This window comes from Tamandua tetradactyla, chromosome 16 (genome assembly GCF_023851605.1).
Source record: "Tamandua tetradactyla isolate mTamTet1 chromosome 16, mTamTet1.pri, whole genome shotgun sequence".
Classification (NCBI taxonomy): Eukaryota; Metazoa; Chordata; class Mammalia; order Pilosa; family Myrmecophagidae; genus Tamandua; species Tamandua tetradactyla.
This window is the reverse complement of record NC_135342.1, coordinates 60,225,646-60,245,941: the sequence shown is the minus strand read 5'-3', so window position 1 is coordinate 60,245,941 and position 20,296 is coordinate 60,225,646. Positions and strand designations below refer to the sequence as shown.

The following is a 20,296-nucleotide window of genomic DNA, read 5'->3' as shown; positions in this document are numbered from 1 at the left end:
GTCACTGTTCTCCGCAGTCTGGGGATTTCCGACCCAACTATCTCAGTTGTTCCGGGGGGCCTCGTGTGGTGGGGGCACCAGCCGCCGCGGCCTAAGGGGACCGCCTGTCCAATTCTACCAGCTGGCCTGGGAAGGTGGAGGGGAGGGACTCTGGTCACTTGCCGTCCCACCCAGGAAAGCCCGTGCCCCTTGGTGATCTCACCGGAGATGGTTCTCCCAGATAGTCAGCCGTTCCAGGATGGGGTACGCCGTCCCTTTGATCTCCCTTGTGGCTCCGGGAGCTGCTCTGTATTATCTCCACTCCCCCAGTAGCTGTTCTGGAGGAGGAAAGGTGAGGGCGGCAAGGCTGTAGAGGCTGGTGGTTGGAGAGCGGCCGGAGCAGGAGGGGGAGGAGGGGGGAGAAGGAGGGCTGGCGGGTCGGCTGCCGCGGGGCGTGGGCGCCGCGCGGCGGGCCGGCGGAGAAAGAGAGGGGAGAAGGAGGGCGGGCGGGTCGGCTGCTGCGGGGCATGGGCGCCGCGCGGCGGGCCGGCGGAGAAAGAGAGGGGAGAAGGAGGGCGGGCGGGTCGGCTGCTGCGGGGCGTGGGCGCCGCCTCTCCCTCATTTTTGAAGGACAATTTTGCTGGATATAGAATTCTTCGTTGGCAGTTTTTCTCTTTTAATAATTTAAATAATATATTATCCCACTGTCTTCTCGCCTCCATGGTTTCTGCTGAGAGATCTGCACATAGGCTTATTGGGCTTCCCTTGTATGTGATGGATTGCTTTTCTCTTGCTGCTTTCAAGATCCTCTCTTTCTCTTTGACCTCTGACATTCTGATTATTAAATGTCTTGGAGTATGTCTATTTGGATCTATTCTCTTTGGGGTACGCTGCACTTCTTGGATTTGTAATTTTAAGTCTTTCATAAGAGTTGGGAAATTTTCAGTGATAATTTCCTCCATTAGTTTTTCTCCTCCTTTTCCCTTCTCTTCTCCTTCTGGGACACCCACAACACATATATTTGTGTGGTTCATATTATCATTCAATTCCCTGAGTCCCTGCTCATTTTTTCTATTTTTTTTCCCTATAGTTTCTGTTTCTTGTCGGATTTCAGATATCCATCCTCCAGTTCACTAATCTTATCCTCTGCCTCTTGAAATCTACCATTGTAGGTTTCCATTGTTTTTTCCTCTCTTCTACTGTGTCTTTCATTCCCAGAAGTTCTGTGATTTGTTTTTTCAGACTTTCTGTTTCTTCTTTTGTTCTTTGCTTGCCTTCTTTATATCCTCCCTCAATTCATTGATTTGGTTTTTGATAAGGTTTTCCATGTCTGTTTGTACATTCTGAATTAATTGTTTCAGCTCCTGTATGTCATTTGAATTGTTGGTTTGTTCCTTTGACTGGGTCATATCTTCAATTTTCCTAGTGTGATTTGTTATTTTTTGCTGGCGTCTAGGCATTTAATTACCTTAATTAGTTTATTCTGGAGATTGCTTTCACTTCTTTTATCTAGGGTTTTCTTGCTGGATGAATTTGTTGTCTATCTGTTCTTTGACATTCCATTCAGCTTTATCTGGACCTTTAGCTTAGGTTTTGTTTAACAGAGAATTTTTCAGTTCTTGTTTTCTTGTTTCTTTCCCTGCTTGTGTGGTGCCTTCCCCCCCACACACACTTAGGAGGGTCTACTTACATATTATATACCCCAGCCAGATTTTCCCAGAACAAACTGGCCTCCTATCAGGAGGAAAGAGTCACCTGTATCGGTTTTCCCTGAGGGTGAGACCCAGCGGGTTGAAAGACGTTCCTGTGAAGTGTCTGGATCTGTTTTTCTTATCCTGCCCTGTGTGTGGCGCTTGTCTGACTGTTGGTCCCACCAGCATAAGATGATGCGGTACTTTAACTTTGGCAGACTGTCCCTGCTGGGGGCGTGGTGGAGACAGAGGAGAGGTTGTAGGCTGGTTTTAATGGCTTCAAATTACCAAGCCCTGGTGTCTGAATTCCTTAATGGAGGGAATATACCTGAGTTGGGCTTCACCCCTCCCCTGAGAAAGGCACAGGCTCCAGAAAAGCCCCCAAAAGAGCTCACTTCTGCCTGTGCCTGGGGCAGTTGCAGCCTGAAAAGTCCTGCTGCTGTATCCAGAGGCAGTCAAGCCTTTGTAGATACACCACCACCAAACCCTCTGTTCCCTTCTTTATTTCCCCCCCATTTTTCTGTCAGTCCTGCCACCTTGGCGCCGGGGCAAAAATGAGGAACCTCCGCTTTGATCAGGTTCACCTAAGCTGGGGGCCTATTTGTAACTGTTTTATGGTCTTAACCTAATGTTTAATCTTTGATCCATTTTGAGTTAACTTTTGTGTAGGGTGTGAGATATGGGTCTTCTTTCATTCTTTCGCATATGGATATCCAGTTCTCTAGGCACCATTTATTGAAGAGACTGTTCTGTCCCAGGTGTGTTGGCTTGACTGCCTTATCAAAGTTCAAATGTCCATAGATGAGAGGGTCTATATCTGAGCACTCTATTCGATTCCATTGGTCGATATGTCTATCTTTATGCCAATACCATGCTGTTTTGACCACTGTGGCTTCATAATATGCCTTAAAGTCAGGCAGTGCAAGACCTCCAGCTTCGTTTTTTTTCCTCAAGATGTTTTTAGCAATTCGGGGAACCCTGCCCTTCCAGATAAATTTGCTTATTGGTTTTTCTATTTCTGAAAAATAAGTTGTTGGGATTTTGATTGGTATTGCGTTGAATCTGTAAATCATTTTAGGTAGAATTGACATCTTAACTATATTTAGTCTTCCAATCCATGAACATGGTATGCCCTTCCATCTATTTAGGTCTTCTGTGATTTCTTTAAGCAACTTTTTGTAGTTTTCTTTATATAGATTTTTTGTCTCTTTAGTTAAATTTACTCCTAGGTATTTTTTCTTTTAGTTGCAATTGTAAATGGGATTCGTTTCTTGATTTCCCCCTCCGCTTGTTCATTGCTAGTGTATAGAAATGCTACAGATTTTTGAATGTTGATCTTGTAACCTGCTACTTTGCTGTACTCATTTATTAGCTCTAGTAATTTTGTTGTGGATTTTTCCGGGTTTTCGATGTATAGTATCATATCGTCTGCAAACAGTGATAGTTTTACTTCTTCCTTTCCAATTTTGATGCCTTGTATTTCTTTTTCTTGCCTAATTGCTCTGGCTAGAACTTCCAACACAATGTTGAATAATAGTGGTGATAGTGGACATCCTTGTCTTGTTCCTGATCTTAGGGGGAAAGTTTTCAATTTTTCCCCATTGAGGATGATATTAGCTATGGGTTTTCCATATATTCCCTCTATCATTTTAAGGAAGTTCCCTTGTCTTCCTATCTTTTGAAGTGTTTTCAACAGGAAAGTATGTTGAATCTTGTCAAATGCCTTCTCTGCATCGATTGAGATCATCATGTGATTTTTCTGCTTTGATTTGTTGATATGGTGTATTACATTAATTGATTTTCTTATGTTGAACCATCCTTGCATACCTGGGATGAATCCTACTTGGTCATGATGTATAATTCTTTTTTTTTTTTTTTAAATGAAAGCTGATTTTTATTTTATCATCAACAGCCATTCTTTAAACATGAACATGCATACGTAATATTCTACGCACACATCACAGTTTTTAACGTTAGTTATAAAGGTTAAACACACAACATACATCCTTACAAAAAAGGTCAAAATGCAAACTTAAAATTTTAAACAAAAGTCTTACTAATTTCAAAAAAGTTTGTGTTGGGTACCATTTTGTACAACACAATTAATTTAAACGTTTTTCATTTTGGCTGCACATGAAAAAAGCGACAGTAGAAAATAAAGTCAGTGAGGGTTTTTAAATAGCAGAATAGGCAGTTTTGCCATGCAGGAGAAGCAATATTAAATATTAGTTTTCAAAAAAAAATCCACATTTAAAGATATTTAGTTCAAGTCATAGAATTTTTCTCAGTAGAGACCCCAATGCAATGCATAATTTAGCTGCCTTAGATGGCCTGTTTGAAAGGACAATATCCCTTCAGGGTGTAACTTTATGATTTGGCACAGAAATGAAGTCTTAAGAACAAGAAGAACATGATTAAAAAAGAGGGGAGAGGAAGAGAGGAAAGAAATAAAAAGCAAGAATAAATGAGATAATAATTACAATCACTAAAAAACTGTGCATTCTCAGTCATTGCAGAATACTGTCTTCTTTCTACAGCAGGTGCTTATTCCAGAACTGTTATTGCAGCATAGATTTAATTTGCTTGGAGGTAGTCTCATCATTCAAATGTTTTGTTGTGTACCTGAGAGCATTTAGAAGACCTTCTACACTATTAGGAGGCTGGTCCTTAAGAACTTTGATACAACCTTTCATATCAATTTTTGAAGTTTTGGCAAATGCTCCCACTGGATGTACGTGGTCATAGAGTATTATGACACCCACCATGACCCGCAAACACAACGACACTGTCTCCTCATTTGTGAATCTGCTTCTGTACTCCGGTGTCTCGAGCATGACTCTGCACACACTGGCCATGGTGCTCAAACAATCTGTAGTATTTTCTATTGGTAAATTTTTATTCTCTGATACAAATTTTGTTGTGGCATCACTTAAGGTTTTCAGCATTGGGGTTGCCTCAGCATAAAACAAAGACATTCGATTTGCCAATTCATTATTTACTTCATTTTCTCCTTCTGCTGGAACATTATTAATCCTCATATGACTCAATGTTCTTCTGTAATAACTGAAGTCATTCTGTATGGCAGGATTTGTCATCTTGAGTTCATCAAACCGGAGTGTGAAGTGAAGAATTTCTGCAAACTGTTTAGCAAGAGCCTGCTCTCGCTCTAGATGCTGGGTGGGAGAATATGGGGTACTTGTCAAGGCTCCCAGAAGACCCCTTAATGCTGCTTCTAACCTCTGAGAAAATTCATAAAATTTCTTTAATTTGCCTACTAGTGAAACAACTGCACCCCATGCCTTCTCTTGCAACTTCTCATCTGCTGGATGCTGGATTGCCTCCCGTATTTCATGGCCGGCTCCTCTATACGACTGCAAGTCCTCCAAGATGCCTTCTGCGTCCTTTAACACCACATTCACCTGGTTATAAATGTCCTGCTCAGATTCTGTAGGCTGGGCATTTTCAAAATCAAGGAAAAAATTTGGCCCCTGCTCAAGGTCTGTGCATGTCAAAACTTTAAGAAGATTCCCCATGTTAAGGTACCAGTTACTTTTGAGGACTGGAAGACATCAGGCAGAATGGCAATTATATCCATTAATCATTGAATCAGAGAATCTCAGAAAGCGATCATCCATGCTTCAGCCAGTGCTGATGATTCGGTCCTTGACCCCCATCAACTAATGACCTTGGATGAATTACTCAAGCTCCAGGCCTCAGTTTATTCTCCTTTGAGCCGCCGGCACTGGCACAAAAGCAGGACGCATGCCGCGGCCTCCCCCCGCTGCAGCCTCCTCCCGCCGCCGCCCCCGCGCCCTGGCCCCGCCGCACCGCAGGGGCCCCGCGTCAGCACGCACAGATCCCGGGACTGCCCCGTGCCAGCCCCCACCCCAAAACCCACAGCGGGGAACGCGGGGCGCGGCTCCGGCCCAGGCCCTCCCGACCTAAGCGCCGGGGCCCAGAGCTGGGTGACCTTGGACCGGTCGCAGCGGGCAGGGGCGAGGGGTGCAGAGAAGCGCTTTGGGGGCTCGCGCCCTCCTGGTGGGGGGCAGGGGGCTTCCTGTATAATTCTTTTAATGTGTTGTTGGATACGATTTGCTAGAATTTTATTGAGGATTTTTGCATCTATATTCATTCGAGAGATTGGTCTGTGGTTTTCTTTTTTTGTAATATCTTTGCCTGGTTTTGGTATGAGGGTGATGTTGGCTTCATAGAATGAATTAGGTAGTTTTCCCTCCACTTCGATTTTTTTGAAGAGTTTGAGGAGAGTTGGTACTAATTCTTTCTGGAATGTTTGATAGAATTCACATGTGAAGCCGTCTGGTCCTGGACTTTTCTTTTTAGGAAGCTTTTGAATGACTAATTCAATTTCTTTACTTGTGATTGGTTTGTTGAGGTCATCTATTTCTTCTTGAGTCAAAGTTGGTTGTTCATGTCTTTCCAGGAACCCATCCATTTCATCTAAATTGTTGTATTTATTAGCATAAAGTTGTTCATAGTATCCTGTTATTACCTCCTTTATTTCTGTGAGGTCAGTGGTTATGTCTCCTCTTCCATTTCTGATCTTATTTATTTGCATCCTCTCTCTTCTTCTTTTTGTCAGTCTTGCTAAGGGCCCATCAATCTTATTGATTTTCTCATAGAACCAACTTCTGGTCTTATTGATTTTCTCTATTTTCATGTTTTCGATTTCATTTATTTCTGCTCTAATCTTTGTTATTTCTTTCCTTTTGCTTGCTTTGGAATTCGTTTGCTGTTCTTTCTCCAGTTCTTCCAAGTGGACAGTTAATTCCTGCATTTTTGCCTTTTCTTCTTTTCTGATATAGGCATTTAGGGCAATGAAGTTCCCTCTTAGCACTGCCTTTGCTGAGTCCCATAAGTTTTGATATGCTGTGTTTTCATTTTCATTCGCCTCGAGGTATTTACTAATTTCTCTTGCAATTTCTTTTTGACCCATTCGTTGTTTAAGAGTGTGTTGTTGAGGCTCCACGTATTTGTGGATTTTCTGGCACTCCGCCTATTATTGATTTCCAACTTCATTCCTTTATGATCCGAGAAAGTGTTGTGTATGATTTCAATCTTTTTAAATTTGTTAAGACTTGCTTTGTGACCCAGCATATGGTCTATCTTTGAGAATGATCCATGAGCACTTGAGAAGAAGGTGTATCCTGCTGTTGTGGGATGTAATGTCCTATAAATGTCTGTTAAGTGTAGCTCATTTATAGTAATATTCAGGTTCTCTATTTCTTTATTGATCCTCTGTGTAGATGTTCTGTCCATTGATGAGAGTGGTGAATTGAAGTCTCCGACTATTATGGTATATGTGTCTATTTCCCTTTTCAGTGTTTGCAGTGTATTCCTCTTGTATTTTGGGGCATTCTGGTTTGCTGCATAAATATTTATGATTGTTATGTCTTCTTGTTTATTGTCCCTTTTATTAGTAGATAGTGTCCTTCTTTGTCTCTTTTAACTGTTTTACATTTGAAGTCTAATTTGTTGGATATTAGTATAGCCACTCCTGCTCTTTTCTGGTTGTTATTTGCATGAATTATCTTTTCCCAACCTTTCACTTTCAACCTATGTTTATCTTTGGGTCTAAGATGTGTTTCCTGTAGACAGCATATAGAAGGATCCTGTTTTTTAATCCATTCTGCCAGTCTATGTCTTTTGATTGGGAAATTCAGTCCATTAACATTTAGTGTTATTACTGTTTGGATAATATTTTCCTCTAACATTTTGCCTTTTGTATTATATATATCATATCTGACTTTCCTTCTTTCTACACTCTTCTCCATACCTCTCTCTTTTGTCTTTTCGTATCTGACTCTAGTGCTCCCTTTAGTATTTCTTGCAGAGCTGGTCTCTTGGTCACAAATTCTCTCAGTGACTTTTTGTCTGAGAATGTTTTAATTTCTCCCTCATTTTTGAAGGACAATTTTGCTGGATATAGGAGTCTTGGTTGGCAGTTTTTCTCTTTTAGTAATTTAAATATATCATCCCACTGTCTTCTAGCTCCCATGGTTTCTGCTGAGAAATCTACACATAGTCTTATTGGGTTTCCCTTGTATGTGATGGATTGTTTTTCTCTCGCTGCTTTCAAGATCCTCTCTTTCTCTTTGACCTCTGACATTCTAACTAGTAAGTGTCTTGGAGAACGCCTTTTTGGGTCTAATCTCTTTGGGGTGCGCTGCACTTCTTGGATCTGTAATTTTAGGTCTTTCATAAAAGTTGGGAAATTTTCAGTGATAATTTCTTCCATTAGTTTTTCTCCTCCTTTTCCCTTCTCTTCTCCTTCTGGGACACCCACAACACGTATATTTGTGCGGTTCATATTGTCCTTGAGTTCCCTGATACCCTGTTCAAATTTTTCCGTTCTTTTCCCGATAGTTTCTGTTTGTTTTTGGAATTCAGATGTTCCATCCTCCAAATCACTAATTCTATCTTCTGTCTCTTTAAATCTATCATTGTGGTATCCATTGTTTTTTCCATCTTTTCTGCTTTATCCTTCACTTCCATAAGCTCTGTGATTTGTTTTTTCATTTTTTCTATTTCTTCTTTATGTTCAGCCCATGTCTTCTTCATGTCCTCCCTCAATTTATCGATTTCGTTTTTGAAGAGGTTTTCCATTTCTGTTCGTATATTCAGCATTAGTTGTTTCAGCTCCTGTATCTCATTTGAACTATTGGTTTGTTCCTTTGACTGGGCCATATTTTCAATTTTCTGAGCGTGATCCGTTATCTTCTGCTGGCGTCTGGGCATTTAGTCAGATTTCCCTGTGTTTCCCAACAGGTTGAAAGATTTTTCTGTGAAATCTCTGGGTTCTGTTTTTCTTATCCTGCCCAGTAAGTGGCGCTCGTGGCACACGTTTTTCTGCAGGTTCCACCAGTAAAAGGTGCTGTGGGTCCTTTAACTTTGGAAAACTCTCGCTGTGGGGGAGGTTTGCCAGCCGAAGCGGCTTGGAAGAGTACCAGCTGGTCTGGGGGTCCGAACGCCGGGAGGGTCGCCGGCCGCTGCAGCCCGGGAGAGCGCCAGACCGAATTTCCTGGTCGGCCCGGGGCGCCAAGCGTGGCAGGAGGGCGCCAGCTGCCGCAGCCCGGGAGAGTTCACCGTTCCCAGCCGGACCGGGGAGTCACGTGTTTGCAAGGGGCCCCCCTGGTCACCGTTCTCTGCAGCTTGGGGATTTCCGACCCAACTCTCTCAGTTGGTCCGGGGGTCCTAGCGTGGTCGGGGCGCCAGCCACTGCGGCCCAAGGGGACCGTCTGCCCAATTCTGCCAGCTGGCCTGGGAAGGAGGAAGGGAGGGACTCTGGTCGCTTGCCGTCCCGCCCGGGAAAGCCTGCGCCCCTCGGCGATCTCACCAGAGCCGGTTCTCCCAGACAGTCAACCGTTCCAGGATGGGGTACACCGTCCCTTTGATGTCCGTCGTGGCTCTGGGAGCTGCTGTGTATCGTCTCCACTCCCCTGGTAGCTGTTCTGGAGGAGGAAAGGTGAGGGCAGCAAGGCTGTCGAGGACGGTGGCGGAGGAGCCGGTGAAGGCAGAAGAGGGCACGGTGGTGGTTGGAGAGCCGCCGGAGTAGGAGCAGAAAGGGAAGGATAAGATGGCGGGTGGAGCACCGCCGGAGCAGAAGGGGAAAGAGGAGGGCAAGATGGCGGTGGGAGCGCTGCTGGCGGAGAAGGGGGAAGAGGAGGGCTGGCTGGCGGCGGGAGCGCCACCGGCGGAGAAAGAGGGAGAGGAGGGCTGGCTGGTGGCGGGAGTGCCGCCGGCGGAGAAAGAGGGAGAGGAGGGCTGTAGGAGTGGTTTTGCTGGGAGTTTCTGACTCCAGGTCTCCTGAAGTTACAGTCAAGCCATGAGCTGGTTCTGTGTCATCTAAGGGCTTGCCTGAGGCAGGAGGACCCCCTCTCTAAAAAGGCTCACTCACGCGGCTATTGGCAGGAGGCTTTATTCTTGACCATGTGGCTCTCTCCATGGGCTGCTTGAGTGTCCTCCTGACATGGCAGCTGGTTTCCGCCAGAGTGACTGATCCAACAGAGACAGCAAGGCAGACACTGCAGTCACTTTTTTGACTTAGCCTCTGAAGTCACACACCTGTGAAGTCACTTCTTCAAGATACCAGCTCAGCCTTATTCATTGTGGTAAGGGGCTCCTTTGGAGCCATCTTGGAGTCTGGCTACAACACCCAGTTAGTAACTGGTCAAACCATGATCGTTGCACAACATTGTGACTATAATTAGCACCACTATATTATATACTTGAATGTAGTTAAAAGGGGTAATTTTAGGTTGTATATATATTACTAGAATAAAAATGAAAAAACAACATAGGACTGTACAACACAGTAAACTGTACTGTAAACAATGGGCTATAATTAATAGTTCAATTATAATAGCATTCTTTTATCAATTTTAACAAAGATCCCATGCTAATAGAATGTGTTAATAACGAGGGTATGTGTGTGATATGTGAATTCTATATTTTCTGCATAATTTTTCTGTAAGTTTACAACTTGTAATAAAAAAATTATTTAAGAGAAGTTAAATCCAGGTTATGTGGCTCTTTAAATAAGTCACCACCATGTTGGCTCAGTCCCTAGTCCCCTTCTTTTTGTATTCATACCCAGGGTACAAAAGACTTCCAATGATACCCTCCATCCCAGGCCTCTCCACTGAACTCTATACCCATTTATCCAACAACCAATTTGACTTGAAGCCCACTAAGAATTTAAAACTTAGCTTGTCCCAAACCGAGCTCCTAATACACCCACTCCAAACCTCCTTCTCCTGCAGTTTTCCCCAACTCTGTTATTAGTGACTCCATTCTTCCAGTTGCTGAAGCTTGACTCCCCTGTTCCTCTCACATCCTGTATCCAGTCGTCTGTCTACAAATCGTGTTGGTTCTGCCTTCAAAATATATACAGAACCCAACAGTTCTCACCATCTGTGCTACCAGCACCTTGGTCTGTGCCATCATCGCCTCTCATCTACATTATTGCAAAGGCCTCCTCACTGTTCTACCTTCTGTGCTCACCCCCACTGAAGTCTCTTCTCACTGTGGTGGTCCTTTTAATACCAGATCATGTAGTGCCTCCCTCCCATGAGAGTAACAGGTCCTTTGCAGCCTGCCCCCTGGAATGGTGACCTCATCTCCTGTGACCCTCCCCGGGGTAACCTCTTCCCAGACATAGGGCCCTCCTTCTAGACCTCCAACTGGCCAAGCAAATGCCTGTCTCACATTTGCTCTTCCCTCTACCTAGAATACACTTCTTATCCATTCCCCTACTTCCATCAACTCTTTCTCAAATAGCATCTTCTCAGTGAGCCCTTCCATGGCTGCTCGCTCTCAAATCTCAAACACTTCCACCCCGATTGCATTTCGTTCTCCTTCCCTGTTTTAAATTTTCTCCTTTGTAGTTGTTACCATCTAATACACTATATTTTAAATTTAATTTTTGAAAACTTCCCCTTCATTAGAATATGAGCTAGAGAACAGGGATTTTTGTCTGTTTTCTTCGTGGCTATATTGAATGGTCCTATTAATAATTTTGCATATTTTTAAACCATTTTTATTTTAATATTTAAGGGTGTAGGTGTTACCTTCCCACATAAATATGGTTGAAGTTAACATACCAGAAACATTTGTAACTCATCAGTACAGTGTGTTATTTCTTGCCCAAGATTACTAGATCTGATTACAGAGGTGAAAAAATAAGAAAGTTTAGGAGTTTCCCTTATATGAACTATTTCTTTTGTGAATTGATTGCATGTTAGGCCTGTAATTTCAGATGGAGAATTAAGGTCTAAGGTTATGTAGAGAATTATAAGGACAGCTATTTGGAAAAGCACGAAATGTGTGCTTTCAGACCTTATCTGTGTTTAATTATAGTAGAAATGTGAAAAGATCATATATTGTAAGGAAATGTATCCCTTAGAATTTCTGGTAGAAGTGTTGGCTGTGGAAAAAGCAGAACCACCTGAAAAGTATGCCAGGAATTGTAGATGGGGACTTTGTAGTGGCTCAGTTAACCCTCATCTGCTGGTTGTGTGCAAGTTACTGTGCTTGGTGGCTTGGGAGTAGGGAGAGATGGACTGGCCCCTATCACCAGAAAGCTCTGGAGGCAGAGAGGTGCAGAATGGTAAGTATAAAAAGGGGGTAGAATGCAATCACAGATGAGCAAGCTTTTGTGACAGGGAGACTAAAGTGTGCCTGTTGGGGAGGAACATAGTCAGGACAGGCATCAGGGAGGAGACAGCCTTGAGGGGAGCATGGGAAGAAATGAGCGGGGCTTCAATAGGCAGGGAAGGGCCCCCAGAACATGCTTCTCACACTTCAATCATCTGGAGATTGGTCAGAAAGCAGATTCTGATTCTGTAGGTCAAGAGGTGATGCCAAGTTCCTGCATTTCTAACAAGTTCCCCGGTGATGCTGATGTTCTGGCTCTAGAAGATTGCCCAGGTCCTTCGAGGTGGGGACTGGCCAGGTAGAGCCAGTACAGGCTTGACGCATGGTGGGCTGTCAGCCATGTGGAGTGGAAGCCAGGAGCAAGGCTGCTCTGATCATGGGTGTTCAAGACCACCTGATCTTTCCTTGATCACAGGCCATTAACTTGGCCTTTGGGTCTCCTTCTCCTGAAGTCTGCCTTTAAAAGTTCCCTCGGTAATATCCATTGTCTTCTGTTTGCCTTTATGGTCTCTGATCTTTTGAGATATATTTTGAGAATGTCACTTTTATCCTTCAGAAAGAAATAGATTCTATTATTGGTCAATTTAAAAAATGTTTTTATAAACTACAGTCCCTCTTCTTGTAATCAGGTCCAATGATATACTTATAAAAGTCATAGCTCATTAATTAATTAGGTGGCCCTCTTGGGAGTAGGGGGGAGTAGATCTTACAAACCATTCTTTTAAAGCCATCAGGGGTCCCAGTTAACCTGTGTGGCTTCAGCATGAGCCACCATAGTAGTTGCAGACGGTGTTTTTATTTCTTGGAGTAAAGGCTTCAGCCCTGTCAATCTTTGGCATAATTGTGGCAGGCTCTATAAATAAGAAACATACATAGGCAATGCCTGCTTATTAGAAGGAGAACTAAAAACATTGCAGAGATGCTCCTTTCTGCAAAGCTCACGAGGGGCAGCTGCTTATACCCACCACCATGCCTCACCAGGTTGCATTGCATGTACATTGGTAGAGGCTCAGTTGTTTACCTTGGGAGCCTGATCCTTTCGTTAAGGCTCCTACACCTGTTCTTTTGTGTGTGTGTGTGTGGAGAAGAAAAAAATTTATTCACAATCTTGCAAGAACAGGTGTCCACCCAAAAAATAGTGACTGGCACGCCAAATAGAACACCATAGGTATTTATATCCTAAGCTTATCACACAGGCCCCTCCCCGTTTCTCCACTGATCGAATACTCCAGAAGTTACAGCCTATCCATATAGTCTAATTTGAACTTCCCACTGAAGGTTCCCCTTTATTTATGTTTTATATTTTTAATGAGCCTGACCATTAAAGATTTGGCACCGGTTCTAAGCTTTTGTCAGAGGCCCTCTCATTTCCCTGCCTGCCATCATCTTTTGTGAAAGCTAAACTTAGTTTGAGTCTTACAATTATCAGGAACTTTTAGTGTCCTATAAAGTTGGGTGTGGACAATGACATAGATGCTTTCAGGATATAACTCCATAAATTTCATTTTCATTATAATGAGAAAACAGTTTATCCATGTGTGTCCTACACCTGTTCTTAATGTCACCTGTTCTTAACATAAGAATTGAAAGAGGTCGTATTTCTGGCTGTTACACTGCTGCCCCCAGAGGAAGACTCTGTGGCTGTAATTTGTTCAGTTTTATTTAAATGTGGCAAGTGCATATGTCTGCAGATATGCACTAAAAATACACATATATGTATGTTTCCAATTTTCTTCCTAGATTTTGGCCCTGATTGCGTTCATCTGCATAGAGACCATCATGGAGTGCTCCCCGTGTGAAGGCCTCTACTTTTTTGAGTTTGTGAGCTGTAGTGCATTTGTGGTGACTGGAGTTTTGCTGATTATGTTCAGTCTCAACCTTCACGTGAGGATCCCCCAGATCAACTGGAACCTGACAGTGAGTATAAATCACCACCTTCTGCCCATGAAACGATTGGATGCTGTTTGGCTCCAAGGGAAATTTGCAGTGTCTCCAGGTCATTTTGGTTCGAGCTCCTTTTGATTCTTAAATTTTGTGTGGAATTTTAAATTTCTTTACTGGGTTGAATAAAACTACAAAATCAATTGAGTCTCAATTAATGGTAGATACATCATCACCAAATTTTTCTGACCCTTTTAAAGATGTCATTTCAACTTTGTAGATCTGAGAATATTAGTAATGTTGCTATTTACAGACTGTGAAACAGAAAATGGAATTAATACATTTTCATGTTTTTCAGACTGGACCCAAAAGCCATTTACAAAAAAAGCATTGATTGCAGAAGAAATGAAAATATGAAAGAAAAAAAAAATACCAGTAACTTGCAAATTCTGCATCAAAAGGCCCCTAGTAATATTGTTCAGTGCAAAGTAACTGGGAGGGTATGGTGGTTTGATCAGAAGGTATTGAGTGGAGATGGTTTCTCTTCTCTCCATTGTTCGGTTTCTTATCCCTGTTTGACGCTCTTAACCTGAACAACATGGGAAGCTCAGTGCTGCTTACACTCAGGCCTCTTCTCCTGAGCTCCATTACTTGTCCTTACTTTGTTGAATGAGGAAGGAAATTTGATATCGCTTGGTTTTCTTGATATTTCTTTGCAAATAAATCTATGCAAAAACCCAACAGGAATCAGTGAGGGAGACCCCTGAAAGCACAGTCTACTGCTTCCCTCCTTGCTTGTGGGAGGAAATCCCTGTGGGCATCAGTACTGCCAAGATGGGGCAGGGACCCTTACAACAGGGCTTCTCAGCTGGGGTTGGGTGCATGCAGGCGCCTGGAGGGTGTGCCTCCATCCTGCGGGAGTCCCTCACAGGACTGTTCCCAGATGTTCCCTTGGGAAGATTTTCCTGAAAGAATGTTCTACTGTGTTGTCCTAATTAGCTTGTAGTCTTTTAGGAGGAAAAAGAAAAGGAGAATTGCTGAACTAGAAAAGTGGATGTCAGTTGAAAAGTCAGTTGGTTTGCCTCAGCATTGAAAGCTGAGAAAAATATGCTGGCTTTTTAAATGTAAGCTCTAAAACCTCAAGATACTGGAAGCATAAAGGCCATGTTTTTGTGACAGGTTTAATATCTTAACTATTTTCAAGATAAAGTTTGTATATTTTTTTGGCATGGGCAGGCTCCGGGAATTGAGCTCAGGTCTCTGGCTCAGCTGGCGAGAATTCTAGTCACCAGGCCACTGTTGCACCACCCATAATTTGCATTTTAAAATTTAAAAAAATGCTTATAGAATTGTGATTTAAATTGATAGTGTAGTAGACAATTTAAAGAAAATTTAAGGTAGCTTAGGAGAACCTTACAAATCTCCCCAACTAAAATGTAAACTACATGGGGGCAAGGTCATTATTTTCTTCATTGGGACCCCTGGTGGCCGATGTCTCCCAGGCCTTCTCAATAAATACTTGCAGAGGGAGGAGCTGGACTTGGGAATGACTGTAACCACGCAGGATGACCTATCTGACAAAGAAACCACGCTTGGGAATACTAAGTGCGTGGGCTCCGGGTCAGACACACCCGGCCAGGAGCAAGTCACTTAAAGTCCTCCCTTGGTGGGAGACCCGGTTTCAATTCCTTGTCTGTGCACTTCCCAAAAGACAAACGAATAAGCAAAAACAAACAAACAAAAATTTAACAAATGGTGCTGCAATAACGGGATACTGACATGGAAAAAAAATGAAATGTGACCCCACCATACACATACCAAAAAAAAGTCCTCCCTTGGTAAATTCTCACCATTGGTCAAGGGGGATAATATTTTTCTCACATAGTTGTTTTAAGAATAAAATTAATAATGTGTATAAAGGCATCTGGTGAGCCCTTAAATCAGTGGATGCTGGAGGTTGTTATGGCAGCCATTATTCTTTCCTGTAGACTTCTATATAGTTTGACTTTACTGCCTTCATTCTGTTTGTCTACTTATTTGAAAGCCATAAATCTGTTAAGAAACTTCATGCTTCAGAGTTCTACTAATTCATACGGACCTTTGTCCCCAGAAATACCTATGTAGTGAGCTTTCTGTAATTCTGACTTCTCTGTCTTAATCATAAAAGACTTTTCCACTGGTTGATTACCATGTTATTTGGTCATACTGAAATTGCATCCTCTTTGCTGGAATGTTGATATTTGACCTTTCCCTCTGGGTGGTGTTGGTTTAGGACTATGGCTGGCTGGTAATGTGATCACTTGAGAACACCTTTCTATCCCTTGGGATCCTTTGCAGAAGTTCCAACCTTTTGGGACACATGAAGGTATATACTTATCCTACAAAAGGATATATAAAAAATATATATATGTATATAATTAAAATATATAAAATTTAATATATTTTAATATGTATATATTTTAAAAGGATGTATTTTATATATATATAAAACAGAACTTGATCAACGGCAGTTGATGGTAGCTTACTTGTTCTCTAGGAAAGGAGAGCAAGTAGGTTCTTTGGAGCTGATGCCAGCTTATCAGGTCCCTTCAGAACAATTGGTTGTGTTATATTCCTCTAATAAGGTGGTTATTTTTGTCCCAATAGAGTCAGCTAATGAGTGAAATAGAGTGTGATTGGTATAGATTTAAAAAAGTGGGCCATTCAGGAGCCTAAGTTGACATAAATATGGATGAAAACAGGTAGATAAGGACAATGCAAAATATATATTGTATACAGACATAATTTGATGAAGTTTTAAAAATTCTAGTAATGTCCATTTTTCTTCTTGAGGGGTCTATGGGATTTATTCTGTGATATTTGTTTTTCTCTGTATATAAGGCACTCACACACCCATGTGTTCTCCCTGTCTTTACCCCGATTAGTGCCACAGAGCCCTTCTCTCACTCTGTCCTCTCTCCTTCCATCCTTGTCCCCATAGGTAGAGTAGAGGTCTCTGAAGTATGTGTATGACTGCTGAAAACCTACCAGTGGCTCTCAAAGCCCATGAAGGCATATTTAGCCCAGCTTCCCCAAAGAGGAGGTCAACATATGCCTTCTCTACTTCCTTGCCTCCTAATCCCTCTTGTCTAACCTTTTATTGTTGATTACAGCATATTAAGAGTGTATAAACGTAAATGTACAATTTAATTAAGAATTATAATTCTTAGCTATCAGATGGGCCAAGAAATAGCTTAGTATCAACACCCGAAAATGTGTCCCTTCCCATACACAACTACTACCTCTTCCCCCAATTGATAATCTTACCCAGTTCTTTCAGTCTGGTTTATGTTCCCACTCTGTCCTCTTTGGAGTCACTGGGGGCCCCTATGTTCCTGGACTCTGGTTACACTAGTCCTCATCCAACAACACATTTTAGCAGTATCTGCTGTGGAATACTTTCTTTCCTACCATATTCTCTACCTCCTTGACTGCACCTTCTCAGTTACCTCTGTGGCCCCTGCTTCTCTTACTGACCTCTCCCCATATGAGGACCCAGACTGGGTGCTCTGGTCAGTTAAAAGCAGTGAAGCTACTCAGAGGAGTTACTTGCTGAGTCCTTAGCCCTTAACTGTGATTCATCCTTTTTGGACCTTAGCTTCCTCATCTATAAAAGTACAACAGTAATAACAAGGCCTGCTTTATAGTTATTTGGGATCATAATTAGGTTAGGGTTCACTGAAGCATGGAAAATAAAATAATTGGCACATGAAGAACTCCACAAATGGTAAGTGCTACTGTTATCGATATTATAAATGTCCCTTTGATACCTGGGCCTTTTGAGTACAAGTTAGGGAACTCTGTGCCTGAGTGGTCTTAAATTTTGTTTTACCCGTATGGAAAGCTGAAACTAGAGTCAGCCATAGACAGAGCCTGGTTGTTTGAGAACCAAGCAATTTTGCAGTGACAGCCCTAGGCCAAACATGCTTACAAATATCTCATCTGCAGTCAGTTTGGGAAACGTTTATTGAGCACCTGCTTTGTCCCAGTTTTAGGGATTTAAAGTGCAGAGCAGGGTTTACAGTGCAAGCTCATGTGGTTGATGTCTCTCTGATCCAGTTTGGTATGATGCCTGGGAAAACATAAATAACAAAGGGGTAATGAATTCTTCTGGGCAGGGAGGCCAGGTGTGGGTCAGTAGAGGAAAGTTCAGAAAAAATGCCAGATTCCAGCTGAGCCTTGAAAGATGGGTAGGTGCGCTCTGGGCACAGAGTATCGTGGGTTAGGGCATTTGTAAGATGACATATATTCTGGGACTGGAATGGGGTTACAGACTTAGGGCCCACTGGGGCCAGGCATATGACATAATGAACAAGTGAGAACATGGGCAGGGGTGGGGTGGGAAAGGAGAATGTGGTCCTCCTACTCATTTCCTGCTGATGGTTTCAGCAGTTGTTGATGGTTTGTGGGACTTCTGCTACCATTTTATACTGCCACCAGCAATGAATGAGTGTTCCTGTTTCTCCTCATCCTCTCCAACACTTGTTCTCCATTTTTTTTAATTAGCAGCCATTCTAGTGGTATGAATGGTATCCCATTGTGATTTTGATTTGCTTTTTTTCCCTGACAGCTAATGATATTGAACATCTTTTCATATGCTTTCTGGACATTTGCGTATCTTCTTTGGAGAAGATGTCTTTTTAAGTCTTTTGCACATTTTTAAATTGGGATGTTATCTTTTTGGTAAGTTGAAGGATTTCTTTGCATAGTGTGGATATTAATCTTTTTGGATATTTGGTTTCCAATACTTTCTCCCATTGTGTAAGTTGTCCTTTTGCTTTCATAATAAAGTCCAATTAGGATACCTTTTATTTCTTTTTCTTAAGCCAAATCACTCTGTCAAGAACTTCTAATACACAATTGAATAACTGAGAAAGTGAAAGTGGGCATCCTTGTCTTGTTCCTGATCTTAGAGAGAAAACTTTAAGACTTTCATTATTGAGTAGGATGTTAACTGTGGGTTATTCATAAACGGCCTTTATCATGCTGAGAAAGTTCTCTTCTAGTTCTATTTTCTGACTGTTTTATCAAAAAGGATTCTGGTTTTATTGGATTTTTTTCCTGCATCTTTTGAAATAATCATTTGATTTTTTTCCTTCATTTTATTTCTGAGATGTATTGAAACTACCCTTGTATTCCTGGGATCAATCCCACTTGGTCATGGTGTGTAATCTTTTTAATATGCTGTTGGATTCAGTTTGCTTGTATTTTGTTAAAAGTGTTTTTTAATCTATATTTATATGGCAGATTGGTCTGTGATTTCCTTTTCTTGTAATGTCTTTACCAGGCTACGGCATCAGAGTAATGGTGGCTTATAGAATGAATTAGAAATTGTTGCCTCCATTTGAATTCTTTGGAAGAGTTTGAGAAGGATTATTATTAGTTTTTTTTTAATTACTTGGTAGAATTCACCAGTGAAGCCATGGAAGGTTTTAGATTATTGATTTAGACTCTGTGCTTGTTATAGTTTGTTGAAGTTTCTGTTTCTTCCTGAATCAATTTGGGTAATAGATGCATTTCTAGGAATTTTTCCATTTCTTCTAGATTATCTAGTTTTTTGACACACCATTGTTCATCGTATTCTCTTATAATCCTTTGTATTTCTGTAAGCTCTGTAGTGATATCATTTTCCTTTCTGATTTTAGTTGTTTGCAACTTTTCTCTATTTTCCTTTGTCAGTCTAGCTAAGGATTTGTTTAATTGTATTTAATTGTACTTTGTTCTTGTTTTTCTAGTTCCTCAAGTTATAATGTTAAGTTATTTATTTGAGATCTTTTTAAATATAGGCATTCATAGCTATAAATTTCCCTCCAAGCACTGTCTTCTCTGAATTCCATAAGGCTTGGCACGTTGTGCTTTTGTTTTCAGCGATCTCTGAGTATTTTCTACTTTCCCTTTTAATTTATTTTTTTAACCCACTGGTTGTTTGACTGCTGTTTTAAATTTCACTTTTCTTTTTTTGGTAAATTTTCCTAATTTCCTTTTGTGATTGATTTTTTTAACTTCATTCAGCTGTGATCAGAGAGGTTACTTTGTATGATTTCAGTATTTAAAAAATTTCTTTAGACTTGTTTTGAGCCCTAGCATATAGTCCATCTGGAGAATGATCTGTGTGCACTTGGAAAGTGTGTATTCCGCTGTTGTTGGGTGAAGTGATATAGTTGGCTTATAGTGTTGTTTAGGTTCCATACTTCCTAATCAATCTTCTGTTTAAATGTTCTATCCAGAGTTGAAAATTGTGTACTGAAGTCTCCCACTATTTTTAAAGAACTGTCTATTTCTCCCATCAATTCGATCAGTGTTGGCTTCATATATTTTTGTTCTCTCCTGTTAAGTACATGTATATTTATAATTGTTAAATATTCTTGTTGAGTTGACCCTTTTATTGATATATAATAGCCTTCTTTGTCTTTTGTAACAGTTTTTGACTTAAAGTCTATTTTCTCTAATATAAATATAGTTACCCCCACCTCAATATTTGTATGAAAAATTTTTTCCATCCTTGCACTTTCAACCTGTTCATATCTATGGAT

General features: G+C 41.5%; 1 protein-coding gene and 1 pseudogene across 6 annotated transcripts in view; one reads left to right on the top strand and one right to left on the bottom strand.

Annotated features, from left to right (window-relative positions):
- CMTM4 (CKLF like MARVEL transmembrane domain containing 4) overlaps window positions 1-20,296 on the top strand; it is a 115,943-nt gene that overhangs the window by 56,272 nt on the left and 39,375 nt on the right. For all 6 annotated transcript variants that reach the window (XR_013163607.1, XM_077132643.1, XM_077132642.1 and 3 more), the window contains exon 2: window positions 13,584-13,760. Coding sequence is in view for 5 of the 6 variants with exons in the window: in XM_077132643.1 (XP_076988758.1) it covers window positions 13,584-13,760 (177 nt within the window). In the remaining variant the exon portion in view is untranslated. The remainder of the gene's footprint in view (window positions 1-13,583; window positions 13,761-20,296) is intronic.
- LOC143659554 (CYFIP-related Rac1 interactor B pseudogene) lies at window positions 3,523-5,233 on the bottom strand (annotated as a pseudogene).